We start from the raw sequence: 22969 nt of genomic DNA on the forward strand, positions 1-22969 counted from the left end.
TCTCTTATCTCTTTTCCTCAGCAGATGAAAATATAAGCCTAATTGCTCTTAAGCCCAAAGTGCCTCTACTACCTACATTTTATCTACATTCACATTTGTTTTAAGGTACCATCATCTGTTCAAAGGTAGAAACACCCTTCCTGTTCAAGGCTCTTCCTTCTATCTCAACCCTGATCCCAGTTCCCTCTGAGCTCTGGCCCATCAGTTAAACTCTACCGGCTTTATATCTTTTAACTTTTGCTCAACCCTGGCTTCTTCCTTTGGCTTATACATATGCTTACGTCTCTTCCGCATTAAAATGCTGACTTCCTTGAGCCTGCAATCAAGTTTTCTTAAGCAGCATGTCTCTTCTCATTATAGTTGAAGTATCAATAAGGGCATTTGACATGAAATGACATTATGTTCTTTACTTTTCTTAATTATTTCACACCAAGAGCAGGAAGAGACGATCAGGAAAGATGAGAATTCTAACAGGTAATTGATAGTGTTCAGCTTCAGCATGAATTTAAATCAAAATAGTAAATTTGTAAAAAGAAAAAAAATAGTAAATATACAATGAGGATAAGATACAGTTTTCCCACAATCAGATTGACAGAAGTTAAGGAGAATGCTGATACTCAGGGCTTACAAGGTTCGAGAAAATATACTGTAATATACTTGTGATGACAGCATGAATTCCAACAGTGTAACCATTCTGTAGAGTAAACTGGTTTTTATATCATAAGCCCTAACATTTGTGTTCCTATTAGCCCTGAAATTGAACTTTATAAAAATGGATCATAGTAATAGTAGTAGCTTTAGCAGACATGGCAATAATAGTTGAAAAGTTAAAATTATTAATGTCCATTATTAGATTTAAAATGTGTTTCATAAAACATATAGTATAATAGTTGATCTTTATTTCAGACTCATATTATTTGGTCATTTAATACAAAGTGATCAAGCACTTCACAAAACTGAATTAAAAAATACATCTTCAAAATGATATAAAAAGAGGAACAAGCTTGGATTTGAGCCAAAATTTAATCTGATTATGCTATTTATATGGAAAAAAGGCAAAGGAAACAGAATTATAACACTAGAATTTTTATAAAGTTTTGAAGAAGAAGCATTGATATATCTGAGTAATATCAAAAAAATTATAAAAATTTACTGTGAATAATTTACATATTTGGGTTTCCAGATAAAATTAGGAGAATTTGACTTGGTACACAGATTCCTAATTTCTGATCCTGGCTCCATCATTTTAGAGCTGTGATTTTGGCCATGATATCTCATTTCTTACACCTTATTTATGTTTTCTCTTAAAAAAATGATTCTCTTGAGCTAATGGATCTCTACAAAGTGTCTACTACCTCTAAAATGCTTGGATTCTATGATAGGATAATAATTACAAAATAACATATGTAAGGTAAAAGAAAAACAACTTACCAGTTAGTATGATATCGATGAAAACCTCGTCTTTGGTGGGATTTTGGAAAGGTATAGGAACAGATGCCTGAAGATGAAGGGACGCAGTTACTTTTTGTATTTCGTGAGGCTGGGGGAACAGTCCTATTCCGGAGAGGAGGAATATCCATTCTTTAAACTGATTAAAGATAGAAATACATAACAGAGATGTCCTAATTACTTATTTTTTATTTGTAACACTTAATATAGAACACATAAAAATTTTGGCAGATAAAAAAGTATTGTGTTAATATTTAACAAGCATCATTTTATCTTTCCTGCCTGTTCCAAATTCCTTTTGATTTCACTGAAAAATCAATGTTTTTACACTGAAAAAAGCCCAAAGACCAGTATTGAACATATTTCAATGCATATAGGTTATTGATAACAACATATAAGAGAAATCTTAATGAAAACCATGCATTTCTGTTCAAGGTTTTTTAAAAAATCAATTTGTCTAACAAACTGGGTACTAAACGTTGTATGAACCTTCCAAAACATTAGAATTTCAAATGAACTTTAGACAGTTATCACATTAAAGAAAAGAAGGTGAGGCACAGACTGAAGTCTCATTAAAAAGAATTGTGTACAACTTGTGTGTGTGTTTGTGTTCTCAGCTGGTCAGTCGTGTCCAACTCTTTGTGAGCCTGCCAGACTTGTCTGTTCATGGAATTTTCCAGGCAAGAATACTGGAATGGGTTGCCATTTCCTCCTCCAGGAGATCTTCTCGAACCAGGGATCAAACCTGCATCTCCTGCATTGGCAGGTGGATTCTTTATGACTGCGATTGTCATATTACTTATTCCCATTATCTAGTACAGGCTATGTTCTCTTATCACATGAAATGAAAGAATGGCTCAAAAATTATGTGAAGGAGACTGAATGTGGCCGCTGTTCTCATGCGCATTTCATAAATCTCTGTTTGAAAATGTTACCCTTGTATTAATTTAGAACAAAAGTCCCTTAAGACTCTGTTCTGCACTGAACACTTTACTAATGTTACTGATGAGTGAAGAGGTCATTAAATATCAATAACCTCAGATAAGCAGATGACACCACCCTTATGGCAGAAAGTGAAGAAGAACTCAAGAACTTCTTGATGAAAGTGAAAGAGGAGAGTGAAAAAGTTGGCTTAAAGCTCAACATTCAGAAAACTAAGATCATGGCATCCGGCCCCATCACTTTATGGCAAATAGATGGGGAAACAGTGGAGACAGTGGCTGGCTTTATTTTTCTGGGCTCCAAAATCACTGCAGATGGTGATTGCAGCCATGAAATTAAGATGCTTACTCCTTGGAAGGAAAGTTATGACCAACCTAGACAGCATATTAAAAAGCAGAGACATTACTTTGCCAACAAAGGTCCATATAGTCAAGGCTATGGTTTTTCTAGTGGTCATGTATGGATGTGAGAGTTGGACTATAAAGAAAGCTGAGCACCAAAGAATTGATGTTTTTGAATTGTGATGCTGGAGAAGACTCTTGAGAGTCCCTTAGACTGCAAGGAGATCCAATCAGTCCATCCTAAAGGAGATCAGTCCTGGGTGTTCATTGGAAGGACTGATGTTGAAGCCGAAACTCCAATACTTTGGCCTCCTGATGTGAAGAGCTGACTCATTTGAAAAGACCCTGATGCTGGGAAAGATTGAGGGCAGGAGGAGAAGGGGACAACAGAGGATGAGATGGTTGAATGGCATCACTGACTCGAAGGACATGGGTTTGGGTGGACTCCGGGAGTTGGTGATGGACAGGGAGGCCTGGCGTTCTGCAGTTCATGGGGTCACAAAGAGTCGGACATGAATGAATGACTGAACGACTGAACTGAAACTGACTGAAAATGTCCTAGTTTATCACCTCTAAAACTACAGAGATGTTTTCAAGCTTAAGTTCCAATAAAAAGAGGGAAACTTACTTTATGATTCTTTCTAAGTAGGATGGGTGGTGACAGCAAATCCATAAAATGCTGTCTTAGTAGTGAGTATTAAAAGCAAGTTTTATCTGCATATGTCTTCAAATGACTGCATTACTTTTATTTAGAGATTCTATGAGCATAGGTTCACTGTATTTTCACTTAGATGCCTGAGCTTGATCATACACAATTGATTGAGTGGAATCAAGTATCAGGGTTCAATTACATTAACAATTGTTTTTTGTAAATTATTTCTTGGCTATTTTATAAAAGAAATCATGGATGACAGAAATCGGCTTACTTTAAACAACTGGAAATGAGCTAAACTACAAAAACAGAAGATCATGTTTTCATGTTTCACCAAGTAGTCTGGAATACTGGAGCTTTTAAGTTAAACCATGTCCCACCATTCTTGGACATTTAATAACCAACAATCACCCTGCTGCTAAGTCACTTCAGTCGTGTCCGACTCTGTGCGACCCCATAGACGGGAACCCACCAGGCTCCCCAGTCCCTGGGATTCTCCAGGCTAGAACACTGGAGTGGGTTGCCATTTCCTTCTCCAATGCATGAAAGTGAAAAGTGAAAGTGAAGTCGCTCAGTCGTGTCCGACTCTTAGCGACCCCATGGACTGCAGCCTACCAGGCTCCTCCGTCCATGGGATTTTTCAGGCAAAAGTACTGGAGTGAGGTGCCACTGCCTTCTCCAACAATCACCCTAGCATTGCTTAAATCATCAACCTAGGTTCACAGAGAGAAATTAAAAAGTACCCTAGCAAATGTGTGCATTAAAAAGTGTAACATTTTTAGTTCATCTTTTATCTAAAACTTCATTCAAAGGAGACACAGTAAAGCAGAGATTCAATTCCAATGTTTCTGAAAAATGAAACAAGTGTAGGTAAAAGACAATAGATCTGGCTCACACACTGGGCAGAGCTCAAGGGCATCTGAGCTTGCTAAGAATCAGGAGAGTTTTCCATAGACACAGGCTGCAAGGACCACAGACTCATGCTGGGTAATAAAATCACTTTGATTTGATCTTTTTTTCCTTCATTTCCACTATTCTGACCTTTAGATGCAGGAAGTCACACAATCAAGTATAAAGAAGTAGTGGAAACTATTTGAAAATGAAAATGAAATGACTGAAAACCAAGAGAAAAATCTCAGAACATAATGTTTGATATCAAAGAGAAGGCCTGTTTATCATATCTGCTGCTTACTATTGTTCCTCTTATCTTGTCATGCAGTAACACAATCTCTTTGAAAGACTCTGGAAGCATATTTTGAGTTTATGATATTCACAGTTGTGATGCTCTAACCAAATTAATCTCAGGGTTCAAAATCTACACAAACAACTTTAGCCTAAAGTTAGATTTCTTTCTTTTTTTTTTTTTTTATAATCCAGAGTTCTTCACATGGATCCAAACTGGAAACAAATGAAATAAATTATAATCCATGGCCATTTCCTTAAGTTCAGCAAAGAACCATTTTCAGAAATAGTTACAAGCACTAACAGAATAGATTTTTTGATTAATTAGCTATTTAGTTGTGTGTGTTAGTTCAGATATATTCATCAGTGAAATCAAGAGAGGAAGAAAGATCTATGCGAGTTTTTCCCTAGTGGCTAATGTAATTGCAAACTCACAGACTTAGAAAAGTAACCCTAAAATTTTATTTTTAAAACATTTTATTTTTATGTCTAGACATTCATCATACATACTGCATTTTCAGAACGTTTGTTCAATCAATACTTTAGGATGAAACAGCTTTGCCTGAAAAAATTGTCAGTGAGTGTTAGTTGCTCATTCGTGTCTGACTCTTTGCAACCCCATGGACTGTAGTCTGCCAGGCTCCTCTGTCCATGGAATTCTCCAGACAAGAACACTGGAGTGGGTGCCATTTCCTCCTCCAGGGGATCTTCCTGACCCAAGGATTGAACCTGGGTCTCCTGTATTGCAGGCAGATTCTTTACCATCTGAGCCAACAGGGAAGCCCCAAAATGTCAACTAGATGAATTAAGAGGAAGCCCTCAATGATTCAGAGACGAAAAAGGACCAAAAATAAATAAATAAATAAAGGCAAAAAAATAAATAAAAAGAAAAGGCAAGAAAAATCACAAGTGTTAGGGTAATACATTGAAAAGTTTGATGTGGTCTGAACTCTAGGTAAAAGGATGACATTGATTTACGTCTCCATTCAGTTCAGTCGCTCAGTCGTGTCAGACTCTTTGCGACCCCATGGACTGCAGCACGCCAGGCCTCCCTGTCCATCATCAACAAGTTTGACTTTACTCAAACTCATGTCCATTGAGTCAGTGATACCATCCAACCATGTCATCCTCTGTCGTCCCCTTCTCCTTCTGCCTTCAATCTCTCCCAGCATCAGGGTCTTTTCAAATGAGTCAGTTAGATTTAAGTCTAACTAGAGATAAAACCTTGGAGATTTGCTATAGCTTGGAAGGAGAGGCTTAGAATAACTGAAAGCAAGGCCCAGTGTTAAAGTGATTGACAAAAAGGTTTGAGTTGATTACTTACTTGTTTGAGCTCTTTTGTGTTTGATAAAGAATTGTGAGTTTGACCTCTAGGCTAGGATTTTCTAAAGCTATCAAGATGAAGAACTCATCATTGCCCTCTGATGTGCCAGACTACCTTGAGTTCCACCAGAAATGCAAACAACTAAGTTATCTCCAAGAATGAAGATGAAAGGACTGACGCTGCTATGAAGCAATCAGCTAAAAGATAAGCCATGTTAAAATTATTTTTGTGAAATAAAATATCTCTACTATACCTTCCATTTTGTATAAGAAGGATTACTGTTTATTTTCTTTAATACTTTTGACTCAATGGGACTTCCCTGGAAGTCCAGTGGTTAAGACTCCATGCTCCCAATGCAGAGGGCATGGGTTTGATCCCTGGTTGGGGAACTAAGATCCTGTATGGTGCCCAGGGGGGGAAAATATATATATATATATATATATATGAAAAAATATATATATACATATATATATATTTTGAGAGTCAAGTATAATCCATTGTATTGCTTCAGGCCATGTATTTGTCAGTAATCATATAAACAATTTAATAGCCTCAAAAATTTTTTTCTAAATTACACATTTTGGGGGGAAAAGAAGGCACTTGGGCTTCCCTTGTGGCTCAGCTGGTAAAGAATCCACCTGCAATGTGGGAGACCTGGGTTTCCCTGGGTTGGGAGGATCCCCTGGAGAAGGGAAAGGCTACCCACTCCAGTATTCTGGCCTGGAGAATTCCATGAACTGTATAGTCCATGGGGTCGCAAAGAGTCGGACACGACTGAGCGACTTTCCCTTTCACTTTATTTTGAGTTACATACTAGCCTTTCACTGACATGGGGACCTCTGTATTATATTTGATTTCACTCCCTCCAAGATTACAGGATTTTCTAAGCTCCTTGGATATAAAGCAAACCCTTCCACTTACTTTACTCCCCCATCAACACCTGAAGAAGTAAAAAATAATAATGAATGTACAAATAATGTAAAATTCTTACTGGCAGTAACAGTTGGCAGTGTGCCTGTAGTTATAAAAATAGTTATGAAGATGGGCTGAAGCAAGATGTCCTAGGTTCAACCTCCTACTGATTTATAAAACGGGGTTGACCATACTTTTACCATAATGACTCTGGTGACAATGAATTGAAATAATTCCTAGAACGGTATGTAGCAAGCTTAGAAATGGTTAAAAAATAAACTACTATTTTTAAAAATTATTATTTAGATGAAAATAGAGTGGGAAAAAACATACTACTTGCAAGATTAGATTTCATACAATTTTATATTTAAGTTCATGAAAACTTGAGTAATAAAATCCAAGTCAGAAAATTAACATAAATGCTAGCAATTTGGCATTTACATTAAAGTACCTACATTTTATTTATTTTTTTAAAATTTATTTTTATTTTTATTTTTTTTTATTAGTTGGAGGCTAATTACTTCACATCATTTCAGTGGGTTTTGTCATACATTGATATGAATCAGCCATGGATTTACACGTATTCCCCATCCCGATCCCCCCTCCCACCTCCCTCTCCACCCGATTCCTCTGGGTCTTCCCAGTGCACCAGGCCGGAGCTAAAGTACCTACATTTTAAATCTGGGTTTATATTCTCTTTCATTCAAGTGATCTAAGAATTTAAAGATGCCTTCTTAAATGCCTGTGCATACAGAATATATATTATATTTTCCAAAGTTCATTTAAATAATAATTTACAATAAAGTTGTTTTGCTTGCAAAGATGTCAAATGGATAAATTAGATTTACATGTTTATTAACTTTAAAATTTAATTAACCTGGCTTGGTCTAAGAATACTCTATCATACCTGAGCACAGTGGAAGATGACAGAAGTCTGATGACTAGCTCTTCCAAGAGCAGAAGGACGAAAGTGAATAGGTATGTCTCTGGTTGAGTTAGGTGGTATGATCAGCTGTGTGAATTAAGGAACAAGAAAGGGAAACACAAATCAATACTTTTGCTTGAGTCGGCATCTTTGTGTGCTAGATATATGCCAGGTAGATGCTTGTGTGATTAACATGTTGCCTTGTACACTTTAAACATTTTTAGCATGGTTGCTTGGCAAATATTGGTGAAACAACCCAAGATACTAAACAGTGTTCAATAATGCATACACCATGTTCTTCCCCAAGACAATGACTACATTGATCTGTAAAAGGAAACCAGAATTAAGCTTTTAAGCTGAGTTGGAATTCCCAATAATGGAAATGTGCATTTTATTTAAGAACCCATAGCTTATTGTCCATTTCAGGAACCATGTCGAACCACTGGGAATCTAACTTGTAGCCTTGGTGAGGTCAAAAGAAATGAACTCAGTCTAAATGCAGAGGTAAGATATTCTTCTTTAGTGCACAATGAAGTTTCTTCTTTGTCCTATCACATAGACCCTCAAGGTGTGATCTACTAGAATAGCTTGAATCTGAATTGTATTAGTATGAGTTACTGCTTCAGAGATTGTAAAAGAAGCTATCCTACTATTCTATCGTAATAGAATAAGGACTTGAAGATCTTAAGTAATCAAAAAACTACACTGTGAATAATCTAACATTTACTATCAACACTTATAGAATGACGGAATGAATGTTACATGTTTGAAAAGTAAGTAACTTATTTTTTCACTATTACAGTTTTCCAGATAACTTTTGAAAAAGGAAACTTGCAGTTTACCAGTCTTTCAATCCTCATAGGATACAGCATTTACTGTTTAATAAACTCTGAGAATAACCATGAACAAACATACAAACTTATTTTTAGAACAGAGTTAATTTGTTGCTGTTGTTCAGTTGTTAAGTCATGTCAGATTCTTTGCAACTCCATGAACTGCAGCATGCCAGACTTCCCTGTCCTTCACTTCTCCCAGAGTTTGCTCAAATTCATGCACACTGAGTTGGTGATGCTATCTAACCATCTCATTCTCTGCCACCCTCTTCTCCTTTTGCCCTCAATCTTTCCCAGCATCAGGGTCTTTTCCAATGAGTTGGCTCTTCACATCAAGTGACCAAACTATTGCAGCTTCAGATTCAGCATCAGTCTTTCCAATGAATATTCAGGGTTGATTTCCTTTAGGATGGACTGGTTGGATCTCCTTACTATCCAGTGGACCCTCAAGAGTCTTCTACAGCACCATAATTCAAAAGCATCAATTCTTTGGTACTTAGCCTTCTTTATGGGCCAACTCTCACATCTACACATGACTACCAGAAAAACAACAGCTTTGACTAGACAGACCTTTGTCAGAAAAGTGATGTCTTTGTTTTTTAGTACACTTTTAAGGGCTACCCTGGTAGCTCAGCTGGTAAAGAATCTGCCTGCAATGCAGGAAACCCTGGTTCGATTCCTAGGTGGGGAAGATCCACTGGAGAAGGGATAGGCTACTCATTCCAGTATTCTTGGGCTTCCCTGTGGCTTAGCTGGTAAAGAATCTGCCTGCAACGTGGGAGACCTGGGTTTGATTCCTCCGTTGGGAAGATCCCCTGGAGAAGGGAACAGCTACCCACTCCAGTATTCTGGCCTGGAGAATTCCATTGGGTAGCAAAGAGTCGGACATGACTGAGTGACTTTCACTTTCACTTTTCTGATTTGTCATATAGCTCTCCTTCCAAGGAGCAAGTATCTTTTAATTTCATGGCTGCATGAATTAACAGAGCTAATTACTTCCTTATTATATATATGTGTGGTTTATTTACAGCAAATACATATATTTTTTAATTTCAGGCTGGATCTTCCTCTGATATTTCAAATGTGTTGATGCTATCAGTTAATGCACATTTAAGGAGTTTAATTTCAGAATCGACTTGAGCAAAAATATTAGAAAAGTTGCATTTCACATTTTCTTTCAATTTAGTAAATGTGACAAAAGGATTTCTCTCCCTCCTCCCTATATATACATAAAAGAAATCATCAATTTCATTGTAAAAGTATATAATACTACATTAATTGAGATTTTAAACTCTAGTTCTACCACTTACTAATCATGTAGTTTAAATATTTTGACCTCTCTGGCCTCAAATTCCATTTGTATATGTCAGAGGCAAGTGGTGAAAACTGAGGTTGTGTATACAACAAACCAATAACTCAATACCTTTATTTCCACAGAAAATTTATTGAAAAATTCATCTCCCCTGGTTTCAAGGAAAAGATAAACACTGTTGGATGGAATTTAACTGTAGCAAACCTACTTGTTTAGTGTAATGGGATACATATATACATAATATGCTAAATATAGCAGCTTTCTGACTCTTAAAAACATTTCATTACAAGCAAAAACATTTTATTACAAGTGTCATTAGGAGAACCAATTCCAATCTTTTGAGTTTACACTAGATCTTAGTTCAAGAGGGAAATATATTCTTCCAACAGTTAGGTAAAATGAAATTTGGACCAGATACTAGATGATGGAGACTAAAATGCTCTTAAGAAATATAATCTGAAGTATTTACTGTTAAAATAGTATCTACAATTTACTTTTAAATTGAATAGCAAGAAATGTAAGAGAGAAAAGAGAGGAAAAAAATTTAAACAAATTGTTAATATAAGAACCAAGATAGAAGGTGTAAGTCTGTGCACTGTATTATTCTACTTCTGCATCTTTTTGCTATTTTTCATAATATATGGATGGAGGAAAGTAAGTTTTTTATATAATTATTTCACTTGATAATCTATGTTTACATATTGAAGCATTTATGGATAATCATCAATATTTAAAAATCCTCACCTATGAATATTATACAACAAAAACAGGAATAAAATCATATATACATATCTATGTATTTATATAAAGTTATATATACATTAAAAACTATATAGATATATAATATACTTTCCATTTATTATCATTACCATTAATGTGTGCTCCTATTGATTCTATAACATATAATACTTTAATCATCTGTAAATTTTTCAGTTATTTCCTAATATTAAGATTACTTGCATATTCAGTGCTCAATAATATTTGATAACTGTGAAAGAATGAATGGACTAAGAAGCCATAGTTGGACATGTTAAAGTTGAGATGATCTTTTTCATTATGCAATGTAAGGGGGTATCTGTAATATAACACATTTGTTTTCCTTTGAAACACAGTTTACACTCTCTGTAAAAGTAGTTATACAAAGGATATGAATGCAACACTGTCTAATGAGTATTTTCAGTTCTGTGTAAACTATAGCCTGACCATCATATTCTGTTTAATTTATGGACAATATGGTGTTAAGTAATACAAACACACACATACATTTTAAAATAATTTCCCTAAGATTACACCATATACATCAATTTCAGCAATGTAATACTTAGCAATATCTGATTTGATACACCATGGCAATTAAGAACTCATTTCATATCATGATATTAGCTGGCAACTAGTGAGTGACAAGAGACAAGTATTAAAGTATAAACAAAGAAATCACAATTGTAGATTTGTTAAATAATTATCAAACAGCAAACAATAAAATCCTTTATCTAAATACCATATCTACTTAATAGGGCTTCCTAATTTACTGTATGGGCCCCTGAAGAAAGTAATCCATTGCAATTATCATGTTGAAATTTACTTGAAAGCATGGTTTTGTCTTTCACTATATATATTTGGTATGGTACGCTTTGGAAATACAGACAGGGCTGCTGATTCTTCAGCTCTTGTTTTGTTACTTGGAGGAAGATAGAGGGATGGAGACCCAATGAATGGCTCCAGTCTCTATCAGGAACCAAGGAATGAGAAAATGAGGCAGAGAAAGGAGAGGGGAGCAAAGCTGTCAGCACTGTCTGTGGGGAGGGGGCGGTGGGTAGAAACTAAGGAAAAGCTAAAAAGAACTGCCCCCCTAGGATTTATATAGACTAATCATATTAGTCAAAATCATATCAGTAAAATGCACAATTTTCGTGGGGATGCTAATAGCTGGGGAGACTGTGCATGAGTGCCTTAAGTGGAGGCAGGATGTGTATGGGAAATCTCTGTACCTTCTGTCTAATATTGCTGTGGACCTAACCTTCTCTAAAAAATTAAGTTTCTTTAAAAAAAAAAGAAAGAAAAAAAAGAGAAAAAAAGAAGAGCACTCTAATTAAAATCAGGGGAAAAGAAAGTCATATTACTAGGTAACTATCACAAAAACTGGTTACCAAAATGGTCAGAAATAAAGCACAACCAATTTAGAGATCAGTGAAAATGGGCATGAATCTAACCTATACATTATAATTTCAAAAATTTATATGAACATGATACTGATTTTCTTGATAAAATTGGTGACATATGTTACATTAAAAAAAATAGCATCCGCAATTCAATTGCTAATGCCCCATGGTGTGCCAAAATCAGAACTGCAAAATGTTCTAGGCAGTGGTAGGTTACTCGGCTTTCTGAATATACTTACTGGTAATCTCTTAATCTCCAGGACAAAATTTTCAGTATTACTATTTGTTGCATGCAATTCTAAGGTTTCACATGTAGGATTATCTAAAGAAATCATCTCAGTGGCAACCCTGGAAGGAAAAACAAAGCTAGTGAACTTGTTCATAAACTCATTCAATGATAATTTCACACACTCGATGACTTCTATGGGTTGAAGTGCATCCCTCAAAAAGATCAAGTTCTAACACCCAAACTCTGAGATGTGATTTATACTCCAAAGCTCTCCAAAGGATCAGACAGTGTCTGGGATTTCACCTGTAATCACTGCCTTGCTTAGCTTCTTCCCTTTGCTTATTCTGTTTCCCCTATTCTCTTACTAATTTTTCTTACTGGGAACACACCTCCTTAATAAGTCACTTGCAGTGATGTTTTGGCTCAACTCATGGCACTCAGAGAATTGAACGCTCTTTCGCTGTGCTTGCGGAGCGACATTAACTAGAAGGTACTAATGTGCCCACAGGTACACACACTCTTTAAAAGCAGGAATTGTGACTTGATCACCCTTATGTATCAGTACTAAACTTGACGTCAGACATGTAATAGGAACTCAGTCCCCTAAATATAAATGGTCATATTTCAAGGCCGAGTATCGGTTATATTTCAATGGTCATATGTCAATGATCGAGTGTTCTCAGTTGCCCACTGTTTACTCTCTTGCTTTGCCTTGAGCAAACTCTAGTCAGTCTTCTGTCTTTTTGATAGGCCACTGAACTCTGCTTGTCCCCAAGCCCGAGCAAGCACCAAAAAAGTGGAATCTGTCTCCCTTCTGAGCTTCTCCTGGGAATTAACTGACCACAGAGAAACCCTTTTTCCTATCAGTTCCTACTGGTCATTTCCCCTTCCTTGTCTAGCTTTCTCTCCAAAGATTCTGGTTATCTTTGCTTGCTCCTCCTTTAGCCTGTAAAAGAAAAAGCTTGTTCTCTTTGATACTGAGTAGCTTGTAGATTTCTGAGAGGGAAGTATTCTCTGAATTGCAATAGTTCCCTGACAACTATTTTAACAATTCCTTTTCCTCCCTTGCAATAATCACTTTGAACAAAAGCCTCTCCTCCCTAAGTCCTGACATATTTTTCTTTTCACACAAGTTTTCCACAAGGATAGTTTAAGTGGCAAACTTCCCAAGAGAAGAAAAAAATTACTAAAACAAAATATATGTTTGTCCTATTTAAAAAGAGTAACTGCAGTATAACAATATCTATTAAAAAGAACTTACTTTCCAAGGTCACAATATATTTCTTTCATTATGGTTGGTTCTGGAAGGTCGGTAGTTATTTTCAGTAAATACCAAAACTCTAGACCCGAATCAGGCTGAAAAACAATGCTGGTGGAGAGAAAAATAAAAATCTTGTCAGCAGATCTAGTTTGTATGCAAAACAAATTTGGCAGAGAAAATAAATTCCAAATAGGTGGTTCCAAATATAAAATTTGACAATCATTCTGTGACACATTCTACTCTTGTTTTAGATGTATTTTTTTTTTCATTTTCGGTGAGAAAATAATTTCTTATTCAAGAAAAAGTATTATCATGAATATCTGTCTAATAAATGCCTGTTGAATCAATGAAAACTGCTTTAACATAGGTGATTCGATTATCTTACAGTAGCTAGAACAAGTAGAGTCCTGTGTTTGAACTGTGATTAAATCAGATATAGTTGATTTTCACATGAAGACTATCAAGTGACATGCAGCTCTTGAAAGCTGCCTTTATCATCAGCATGTGCTCTCCTTTGGGGAGACAAAGAGCATATGACAGTCTAAAAATAAAACTGGGCTGGTATTCCAGCTCTGTCATCTTTTATCTGTACAGCCTTGAACAAGTCACCTAACTTGCTGAACTTCAATTTCACCATTTATAAAATGGGAACACTCATTCCTACGTCTTATGGTTACTCTGAGAATTTTAGGTGTGTATGTATGTAAAATATATGCTCTAGCGATGATAATAGAGAGAGCAGGCAGTAAGTATCAGACTAAAGTATGCCTTTTAACTGACAGTTTAGCTGACCAACTCCAAGATTCAGTCTGTGCTCATAAAGCCTCTACAGTCACACTGGGGAGGGGGGATGGGCTTATATTTCTAATGATAATCTAGCAAAATAGTGTCTTCCATATACATTATGACTTTAATTTACATGCTTTACATTATAAAAATGCTCATCCTTTACAATTGTGCAAATATATTTATTTCTTCATCATTCATTAAAATAAGAATTATTCTCTTTTGAAAGAGTATATAAACTAGCAAAGAGCTAGTAATGGAATGCATTGTACACAACAATAGTAAGTTAAGTACAATCTTTAAAACTGTAACAATTGGATGTTACTGTTGAAACAAAGAAATTTTACCATAAGCTGAGTTAATCATGAGTATAGAGGCTACGTTTGTGTGTGTGAAAACAGTGCAAAGAAAGTTTCTCATAATTATGCCATAAGAACCCTTGCCATGGCACTGTTAATATGTGTGTGTATGTTTGTGATTTGCATTTAATTGAGAATATAAGATATAAATGAATTTTTATTAAGAATACTGAAAGTTTAACCCTTAATCCTTATGGAATCATGTTCATTTGGCTCAATTTTTACACCCAGAAAAATATGGTTAACAAAAAGTGAGGTGAAAGAGAGTATATAGGGGGCAGTTTAGGTATTATTAAACTTGATATTCCAATAAATAATATCCTTGCACTAAAGAAAACAATGGTCACTCTAAATTAGTATATTTTACCAATGAATGATATTAAACAAAATTAAAACTATGAGCAAGTGTAATCTGAATGATTATACTATGCAAAGAAATAATTTGAAAGGTTAATTTCAAGGGATAAACAATAAGTATAATGCCACATTCAAACCATACCTTTCTTCTGTAAAGCCTGTACATGCTGGAGAATACCGTACGATATAGTTGACAGAACCTCGTGGAAATAGTTCAAGTTCATCGAGTCCACTAAAGGCAGCACTTGAGAATAGCACATCGAAGTGAACAATTTTCTCTTTTGGATTAATGAGAGGTACTTCAATACAAACACTCTCCTAGAATTACAAAAGAAATATATAATTAGCTCTAAGCTTCAGCACAGAGTCTTTGTCCTATGGAAAACCAAGAAATTTTTCTACATTAGGCCATTGTTTTATTTTTCTCTCCTTAGTCCACTAATGAATGTACCTCACTCTCTTTTAATCTCTTATGTATTTTCTTTGCTTAGCCTTGGTAAATTGTAAAATTATTGTTTTCAAAAACAAATAGTCAAAGAGATACACCTAGCTAAATACTCAGGAAACTTCAAAATTATATACATTTAAAATATATTTTTCATCAGTACAATTATTATTATGAGGTCTGTATGTCAATGTTTCCTCTAGCTGTGGTACCAGGCTTTAGCATGCATAAGAATCATCTGTAGAAGTTGCTGAAATATGGATTACTGGCCCCCTTCCTCAAAGATCCTGATTCAGTAGATCTGGGATGGGGCTAAAAAAAATCAAATTATGCTGATGACATGACTACCTTCCCATTTAGATCCCTTCCTCTGTCTAGTTTTTCTGGTTCTGGCTCCCAAGTGTGCCTGGAAGGCACACTTTACTTTCAAAGACATTTCCTGATTCTCATTCTGATCCATTTTGGCTAATGACATATCTTTGTCTAAAAATTTTATTTAAGCGTAGTTGATTTACAATGCTGTGTTAATTTTTGCTATATGGCAAAGTGAGTCAGTTATACATATATTCTTCTTCATATTCTTTTCCATATAGTTTTAACACAAGATATTGAATATAGTTCCCTGTGCTATACAGTAGGACTTCGTTGTTTATCCATCCTATATACAATAGTTTGTACTTGCTAACCCCAGTTGCCAAGTCTCCCCTCCCCCCGACTTGGCAACCACAAGTCTGCTCTCTCTGTAAGGACTTTTATCTTATCCCATTACAGCTGTGATCTCCACTACAGTAAAAGCCATTAATTGAAGCAAATGTGTCAAAGGTGATTAAACACACAGGGCATATCTCAAAGTTAACAAAAAGCCAATTGTCTATAATGATTTAACCTAATTAAATGGAAAATGTTGGACATTTTAGCCATAATTTAAAGCTCAATAATGGGTGTTCTTTGGGACATGGAGCTATTTTGAAATTTATCAAGTCACATTATAGGACCTGGTGGGGACAGGTGGTGATGGGGAGAGAGTCATTCACACAACATATCTTCAAGATAGACATCACTGCTTTGTCCATGGGACAGCATTTGCTTGATTATCTCTGTATAAATAAATGAGTGGATAAATATTATATTTTAGGGAATAGAAGTAGCATTTAGTGTGGTAAACATGATCTGTCGAGGAAAGATGGAAATCAAGGATGTATATATGTTTATAATTACTAGATGAGAGTAGATATCATTTACTACGAATCAGACTTAGTCATAAATGCAATGGAAAACGGTCATCTACAATAGTTACTAGAGATATTAGAATCATGGATTCCTAAAATAAATGGCCATTAAACTCCTACAGTAAAATATCCATGCTCATAATTATAAACAAGGAAGAAATAAAGTATAATATGCAAAAAACTCAACAATGTCATTATGTCAAAAATTTTACTATTTCCTAGGCAACCTGACATACTTGTAAGATTGTTACAAAACACAGCCTCCTAGAAAGTTCTGAGGGTCAAGCAAATCAACAACTAACCCAAAGTAATATGTCATGATAACAAATCCCAACCACCATGTAACAGCCTAGACACTCTGCCAAGGTCTTTAGACAGAAAATTGAAATAAGGCATTTTGGACTAGATATTTGTCCTGGCCTATTAACTCAGATCTTTTTCAGAGAAAGTGTCACTATAAGACAACGATACAGCTTCTTCAAAGAAATAAAAATGCTAAGATCGAACTCCATTTCATATTACTATTGGCTCATAAACACATGCCATTGGGGAAAAAAAGTTTCACAAAACAGTCCCTGCTCTTACCACTTGTGACTTCTATGATATATTCTTTCCTATCCTACTTTATCCTATCCTATCCTAGTCATTTCTTTTTTAAAAAAAATTAATAATGCTCATTTTAACCAAGTCACATTTCGAGACCTGTACATTGAAAAACTCCAGTCTAAAGAGGAAAAAATAGTACTGGGATGTGTGATTGCTTTATGTCTTATCACATGTAAACTATGAACACAAAATAAAGCAAAATCAGTTTAAATCTACTGTTGTCTCTCTGAATTGCAAGCCATATAACAGAAACTTTGTGTTAGAAATCTGTTATGACATTCTACATAGTTGGCCAAACTTCTTAGGAAATGTGAAATGAAAGTCGCTTAGTTGTGTCCAGCTCTTTGCGATCCTATGGACTATCAGTCCATGGAATTCTCCAGGTCAGAATAATGGAATACGTAGCCTTTCACTTCTCCAAGGGATCTTCCCAACTCAGGGATCAAACCCGGGTCTCCAGCATTATAGGCAGATTCTTAACCAGCTGAGCCACAATGGAAGCCCAAGAATATTGGAGTGGGTAGCCTATCCATTCTCCAGGGGATCTTCCCGACCCAGGAATTGAACTGGGGTCTCCTGCATTGCAGGCAGATTCTTTACCAACTGAGCTATGGATGGCAGTTAAGTGGCACGTCTGTCACAGTTCTTCCTTGACACATTCACGGCAAGTATCACCACTTGACCATTTCACTCTTATCCAGTAGGTCTGGATACCCCTCAAAATCCTTCACAGAGGAGTCTTGCAGAAAGCAATCACCAATTGCTTAGAGCCACCAGTACTGAGTAGCACTGCAATCTCTGGAGAACCCCACAACCACACTCTTCGTTGTCTTGAAAACAGCAACAAACTCAATAGAAAAAGATGGGTCATTATAGTAAGAAAAAAAAAAAAGACGACAGAGTTTCCAAGTAATTGTTCTCTACTCCAAGTATGGTAAAATATGTCAAATTTAACAATACTATAAAAAAATTTTCCCTAATTTTCATTACAGTTTGAATATTATTTTCTTCAAAGTTTAAACAGATAAAGAGGCACAAATGATACATTTCATACATGGTATCTTTTAAATAATTTCTATTAAATATCCATCTGCCAAAATACTGTCAACATTAATCTGGAAGGTGAAAGAGGAGAGTGAAAAGGCTGGTTTAAAATTCAACACTCAAAAAACTAAGATCATGGCATGTGGTCCCATCACTTCATGGCAAATAGATGAGAAAAAAGTGGAAATAGTGGCAAATTTTACTTTCTTGGGCTTCAAAATCACTGTGGATGGTGACTGCAGCCATGAAATTCAAAGACGCTGGCTCCTTAGAAGAAAAGCTATGATAAACCTAGACAGCATATTCAAAAGCAGAGACATCACTTTGCTGACAAAAGTCTGTCTAGTCAAAGCTATGGTTTTTCAAGTAGTCATGTAGAGATGTGAGAGTTGGACTATAAAGAAGGTTGAGCACTAAAGCCTTGAAGCTTTCAAATTGTGGTGCTGGAGAAGACTCTTGAAAGTCCCCTGAACAGCAAGGAGATCAAACCAGTCAATCCTAAAGGAAAATAAACCTGAATATTCATTGGAAAGACTGATGCTGAAGATGAAGCTCTAATACTTTGGCCACCTGGTGTGAAGAGTCAACTCACTGGAAAAGACCCTGATGCTGGGAAAGATTGAGGGCAGGAGGAGAAAGGGGTGACAGGAGATGAGATGGTTGGATGGAATCACTGACTCAGTGGACGTGGGTTTGAGCAGACTCTGGGAGATGGTGAAGGACAGGGAAGCCTGCCGTGCTGCAGTTGGGTCGCAAAGAGTCGGACCCGACTTAGTGACTGAACAACAACAAATTTCCCAACGACATTTCTTAAGATGCTTCTAATCACAAATCATCCCTTTACCATTTCTGTCCAAGCTCCAGCCTCATAAGCCTCTTTCCTGTTCCTGGAGTGCCTGAGCTCCTCCTTGGTAGGCCCCTTTCCACCAAGCTCATTCTGTCCCAAGGGCTTATATATTTGTTAATCTCTCTACCTGGTTTCACTGCTTCAGTCTTCGTGCCATCCTCAATGAATCCCTGGGCTATTTTTGTTTGGAGAATTATCACTGTCTAAATTCATCTTGTCCATCTAAATTCATCTTGTTCATTTATCGTCATGGTAATGGGTTCACCTGATGAGCTAAACTTAGTGGAGTATAATCGGAAAACAGTTTCTCTCTCCCATTACTGCTCTCCAAACCAGGCGGGAGTTCCCTTTCCCGATCCTTGTTGTTATCTTAGGATGGTCCCCAATGCTGGAGAGTTTCATTGTTAGATATGTAAAGAAGTAGAAAATCAATCAACACTTACATCCCATATCCAATGAATATTTTTCCTGATTTCTCTACCTGGCACCTCGTCCCTACTCCTGGGGCTTTCTGGTGATTTTTCAGACTGCTTGTGAAGAAAAAGGTACACATGATGTGTTTTTTCAATTGCCTGCTCTGACTTCCTCTCCTCCTGTAATCACTGCGCTAATATGACTCCATCAGGTCACAGCATATAGATGGGATGAGAGGTAAAAGAACAAATTAACTGATGCTGGTTGTGCTTCTCCAGTTGACTTTCCAGGTCCCTTTCTTTCACTCTTTCTGACATCACCACCATGTAGGCTCTTCTGGGTTCTTCTCACTCTAGCAGAAAATACCTTGAATCTTTTAAAACAGCCCAAGCCCAGTCTCCTTCCACAGAGGAAAATCCATTTAGACCCAAAGGTCTTCCACGTATCAGTGGAAATGTAGCTGCTTTCACTCTAGCCATTTTCCCTTTATATATGGTCCAATCTGTGGACAAGAACTCACCAAAATCCAATGGCCATTAAACTGTCAGTTTCCACTCCTTAAAGAAAACACTCCCACTCCCTTTGTGTTCTGGCCATGGCATACAAAGTCTAGAATGTGGGCTATAAGCTAAATATTTGTCATCTACTCAGACAAGGCAGAAATATCATTTCTCCAGCAAAATTCTGTGCTGGAGAGTATAAAGTATAAAGTATAAAGTGCTGTGCTTCATAGTATAAAGATATCATTGGGAGTGGCTGTCCAACCAGAGGTTGCATTTCCTAGATCCTCTTGTACCCAGGCATACCTGTATGGCTAGTTCACTCCAATGGTATGTGAGTGAAAGTGATGCATGTGACTTCGATGTCACTAGTGGAAATTCCCTCCTCTCTTTTCTCTTTCTCCACCTATATACAGAAATCTTTGAGTCTCTAAAGGATGATCGACTTGCCATACGGGGGGAACCTGACTCTGACTCTTGGGATCTCAACATGGAGGATGCTAGACACTGACCAGGAGCAAAGGCACCAGACTGTTAAAATTATTAAAAACTTTGATTGTGTTAAACCACTGAAATTATGGAATTTGTTATATCAGCTAGAGATGCCCTCATATACATACATTTAGTGAGTCTTTAATAAATGGCATAGCAAAATCTTTTACAGCATGGAAAAGTATCTATAGTTTTCAGGTTTGTATTTCACTTGAAAATCTAAGTCAACAGAAAAACTTCACATAGAATATCCCATTTCAATTCTATTTTGTTTCCTATCTAATTCCACTAAAATGTTAGTGACATGTAAACAGGGACTTTGTTTGTATTGTTCATCACTTTTCCTAGGATCACAGAAAAAGAGATCAGATTTGTGTTTACCAGAGTCAGAAAGTAGTGGGAAGGGAAACTGGATGGAGGTGGTCAAAAGGTTCAAACTTCCAGTTATAAGACAAATAAGCATTAGGGTTGTAATGTACTATCTGACAAAGATAATTAACACTACTGTATGTTATATATAAAAACCATTAAAGAGAGTACATCCTAAGAGTTCTCAGCACAAGGGAAAAAGAGCTTTCTTTTTTTTTAATAGCTAAATAAGATGATGGATGTTCGCTAAATTTTCATGATGCATGTAAGTCAAACTAATATGTGTTAACACTACACCTTAAATGTATCAGTGCTGTGTGTCAATTATATCTCAGTAAAACTGGAAGAAAAAAGATTCAAAGAGAAAGAAATCCTATTTATTTACTTTATACAAAAGAGAATGGACTACTAACAACCAATTTTTGTTTACTGAAAATATAACCTGATTTTTGGAACTTGCTATAAGAAGTAACTAAATTTATGTGCCTTAAGGCTGTAAATATTTCTTACAAAAACCCTATTTAAAGAAATTCTAACCATTCACTCATCTCTAGGGAAGGTGTTACAGAGAAGGAAATGGCAACCCACTCCAATGTTCTTGCCTGGAGAATCCCAGGGATGGAGGAGCCTGGTTGGCTGCCGTCTATGGGGTCGCACAGAGTCGGACACGACTGAAGTGACTTAGCAGCAGCAGCAGGGAAGGTGTTAAGATTGGGTTGAATGTAACAAAAAGATGAAATGCAGATGGAAAATCAGAGGCAGCTGAGTGTCTTGAGAGCTTCATTGCCACAACTGATGAGCTACTTTTCCATGCTGTAAGAAAGTCTTTTTTTGTAAGATATGTGAATGAAGTGTTGGTGTCTTCACCAAGAGGTGGCACCTTAAGGGTTCTGAGGAAATAAATGTATAGACCATTATGTACAGACCTGTATATAAACAACTTTTGTACATACATATAGGGATAGCTTTTTTGAAATTATACAGCTGTACATACAAGTAGCTGGTATTAGTTAGGCCTGTGTCAACATTTTGGATTTTTTTTTTCACTTGTACAATTGGGGCTTTTTCTTTTGGTTGATTAAAGTTGCATATGCTAAGTGTGAAAAAAAAAGATTTTGCTATGCCATTTATTAAAGACTCACTAAATGTATGTATATCAGGGCATCTCTAGCTGATCTAAGTAAAGTATTTCTCAAAAGTTTAGCAAAAACAGCAAATGCAGTAAAAAATGTTAGGAAACTCTATAGGCATGGACAGTCATTTTAGTATACTTTGAAAGTATTCAGCAAGCATGTTCTTCAAGAAGTTCACAAAGGTTTGATGGGATTATTTAAAAGAACTCATATGGTCTCTGCTGACTAAATCTTCATGTTCAAAAGTTATACAGCTAGCAAGTTTTTACCCCGGGGCTTTCTTGGTGGCTCAGAGGTAAAGAATGTGCCTGTAAGTGCAGGAGATGCGGGTTCAATCCCTGGGTAGGGAAGACCCCCCTGGTGAAGGAAATGGCAACCCACTGCAGTATTCTTGCCTGGTAAATCCCACGGACAGAGGAGCCTGGCAGGCTACAGTCCACGGGGTCACAATAGAGTCGGACACAACTTAGTGACTAAACAACAACAACAAATTACTATTATTAGAAAGGAAAGAAAACTTAGTAACTTGGCCACATCACTGTCATTGATAGCCTATTTGGGTAGAGTTACTTGAAAAGGACTCCCCTTCCTTCACCAACTTCAGCTGAAATTGAACATTTAATTAGGACAGCACATCTACCTACAGGGGCAAAGAGAACACTCTAACACATCAAATACTTTTCCCCAAAGCTTTTGCAAGTGATACTTAAGTGCATTTCAATAGTCTAACTATCTGTTTTCTATGCCTCCATGGAGATTTACCCAGAGATCAGGTGAACAAATAACTGATTTATAGACCAAGTATTTTAGGTATTTTCTTATTTTCTATGTTGGAGCAAAAGTTGAAGATCCTAAATAATCATTTTA

General features: G+C 36.4%; 1 protein-coding gene across 1 annotated transcript in view; it reads right to left on the minus strand.

Annotated features, from left to right (window-relative positions):
* LOC133052842 (cilia- and flagella-associated protein 47-like) overlaps window positions 1-22969 on the minus strand; it is a 167040-nt gene that overhangs the window by 68249 nt on the left and 75822 nt on the right. The window contains exons 9-12 of the mRNA XM_061137675.1: window positions 15161-15341; window positions 14046-14074; window positions 7710-7814; window positions 1432-1588 (exon numbers count right to left, since the gene is read on the minus strand). Of these exons, the coding sequence (XP_060993658.1) occupies window positions 1432-1588; window positions 7710-7814; window positions 14046-14074; window positions 15161-15341 (472 nt within the window). The remainder of the gene's footprint in view (window positions 1-1431; window positions 1589-7709; window positions 7815-14045; window positions 14075-15160; window positions 15342-22969) is intronic.

Source organism: Dama dama, chromosome X (genome assembly GCF_033118175.1).
Source record: "Dama dama isolate Ldn47 chromosome X, ASM3311817v1, whole genome shotgun sequence".
Classification (NCBI taxonomy): Eukaryota; Metazoa; Chordata; class Mammalia; order Artiodactyla; family Cervidae; genus Dama; species Dama dama.